The 2,500-nt window shown below is 40.1% G+C and overlaps 1 protein-coding gene across 1 annotated transcript in view; it reads left to right on the top strand.

Annotated features, from left to right (window-relative positions):
* dock2 (dedicator of cytokinesis 2) overlaps positions 1 to 2,500 on the top strand; it is a gene marked incomplete at its 5' end in the record, with an annotated part of 94,213 nt that overhangs the window by 87,678 nt on the left and 4,035 nt on the right. The window contains 3 exons of the mRNA XM_080525150.1: positions 20 to 104; positions 228 to 314; positions 1,491 to 1,667. Coding sequence (XP_080381276.1) covers positions 20 to 104; positions 228 to 314; positions 1,491 to 1,667 — 349 coding nt within the window. The remainder of the gene's footprint in view (positions 1 to 19; positions 105 to 227; positions 315 to 1,490; positions 1,668 to 2,500) is intronic.

The following is a 2,500-nucleotide window of genomic DNA, read 5'->3' as shown; positions in this document are numbered from 1 at the left end:
TGTGTGTGTGTGTGTCTAGCTTCTACAAGTCCAACTATGTGCAGCGCTTCCACTACTCCAGACCAGTGAGGAAAGGCCCGGTGGACCCCAACAATGAGTTTGTTGTGAGTATCTGACAGTTTTCTGTTTTGTGCAGTTTTGTTTCTCTCCATCTCTCACTCTGTCTCTCTCTTTATCATACCAACTCTCTCTCTCCATCTCTCGGTTCTTTTCTTCCTCTCTCCTAGTCCATGTGGATTGAGCGCACCACGTATACCACAGTGTATAAACTGCCAGGGATCCTGCGCTGGTTCGAGGCCACGGACATGGAACATGTAAGTCAGTCTGTCTAGAGCAGCGATTCCCAACCATGCATGGTACTGTATTTAGACTTTTATTCAGAAAAAAAAGTTGAGACTTTTATTCTGAAAAAAAAGGTTTCAGACTTTTATTCAGAAAAAAAGGTTGAGACTTTTATTCTGAAAAAAAAGTTTTAGTATCTACAGTGTCTACAGTAAGTAAGTAAGTAAAGCTTTAAGAGTCGACTTTATGTAAATATTTAAGACTTGACTTTGTGCCAATGTTATCCCCCCACACTCTGAGAGGTTAAAAACCATGTGCATTACAAAAAGAAGGTACAATTAACATACAATAAAAGAAGAGAAACAAATGTAAGAAATAAAAAGATAAAACAATAATAACACAGTCTTAATCTGAGTCCCTTGCCTTGAAAATATTGAAGATATTTAAGACTTGACTTGTACAGTGTCGACAGTCTGTCTACAGCACCCTGCTGTAGTCATGAGACAGTGAAGCATTCTTTCTTCTGTTTGCCCTACACTCCCAACAGTTTGGATTTGAAACCAAACAATTACTATTAGATAGTCTCAGCTTTCATTTGAAAGTATTTGTGTACATCATTCAGAAATTATAAGGCTTTTTATGCATAGTCCCATTGTTTCATGGTATACAAAAGACAGATTTATCAAATGTCCAAATGAAGTACTCAAGTATAGTATTTGGTTGAAAATAGTTTTTTCTTAATATGGTGAGCATTCTCACCATATGATTAACCAGTACCAGGCTGACTGGACCCTTCCCATCAACCCCGACTGTAGAAGTCGTCCTTGGCCTACCAGCCTGTTTCTGATTGCTGGTCACCAGTGCTTTTTTTTCTTTTTAATTATGTTGATTTTGGCAAGCCTACGATTTTGGATGTGTTTCTGATTTTTAAACCTAATAAATGCTTCCGTGACTGTCATTGACTCTCTTTGGTTCCCATGTTGACAGACACCAAGAGCAGACTCTAAAGGCAAATTGCACTTTTGGAGTGTAGAGCCAAATGCAAAGAAACAATGCTTAACTGTCCCATTACTTCACTATATCTGTCTGTCTGTCTGTCTCTCTCTGTCGCTATCGGTCTTGATCTTTCTGCCCCACCTTCACCCTCACCTTCTCTCTTTCTCTCTCTCCTCCCCTCGCCCTCTCTCTCTCTTGCCTCCCCTTCACAGACCACCCTGAGTCCCCTGGAGAATGCCATCGAGACGATGGAGAGCACCAATGAAAAGATCCTGGCCATGATTAACCAGTACCAGGCTGACTGGACCCTTCCCATCAACCCCCTCTCCATGCTGCTCAACGGCATTGTGGACCCGGCCGTCATGGGCGGCTTTGCCAAGTATGAGAAGGTCAGAGTCACAAACCCTAACCTTAACCTTAACCTTAACATTAACATTAACATTAACATTAACCCTAACCTTAACATTAACATTAACCTTAACCTTAACCTTAATCTTAACCTTAACCTTAACATTAACCCTAACCTTAACCTTAACCTTAACATTAACATTAACATTAACCCTAACCTTAACATTAACATTAACCTTAACCTTAACATTAACCCTAACCCTAACCCTAACCTTAACCTTAACCTTAACCTTAACATTAACATTAACATTAACATTAACCCTAACCCTAACCTTAACCCTAACCGTAACCTTAACCCTAATATTAACCCTAACATTAACCTTAACCGTAACCCTAACCTTAAACCTCACATTAACCCTAACATTAACCCTAACCTTAACCCTAACCGTAACATTAACCATAACATTAACCTTAACCTTAACATTAACCCTAACCTTAACCTTAACCGTAACCCATTCAAATATAACTAATCTTTCTTCCTCCTACAGGCTTAGCCCAGCCGAGAGAGAAGTTTTAGAAAAGGGTCTTTTATAAATGTTTATTCCCACTCCTAGACAGTTCGACCGCATGGAGCTTCGGAAGGGATTTACATGGGTACCACAGGAGACTAAAACTGCTTGATTGCTAATGAGTCTAATTACCCCTGCATACCAGTTGAGTCTGAACAGGATCGATGTTGAGTTTAATGGCAAACACTATCTCCAGATACATGGTACAGCTATAGGTAAAAAGTTTGCGCCTGCCTTTGCTAACCTATACATGAGCCTCTGGGCTGAATCAGCATTCCTTAAATGAAGAAGATGGGAGAAGGTGG

This window comes from Nansenia antarctica, assembly GCF_963989245.1.
Source record: "Nansenia antarctica genome assembly, chromosome: 3".
NCBI lineage: Eukaryota > Metazoa > Chordata > Actinopteri > Argentiniformes > Microstomatidae > Nansenia > Nansenia antarctica.
The sequence above is the reverse complement of the archived record's forward strand: the minus strand, read 5'-3'. Positions and strand labels throughout refer to the sequence as shown.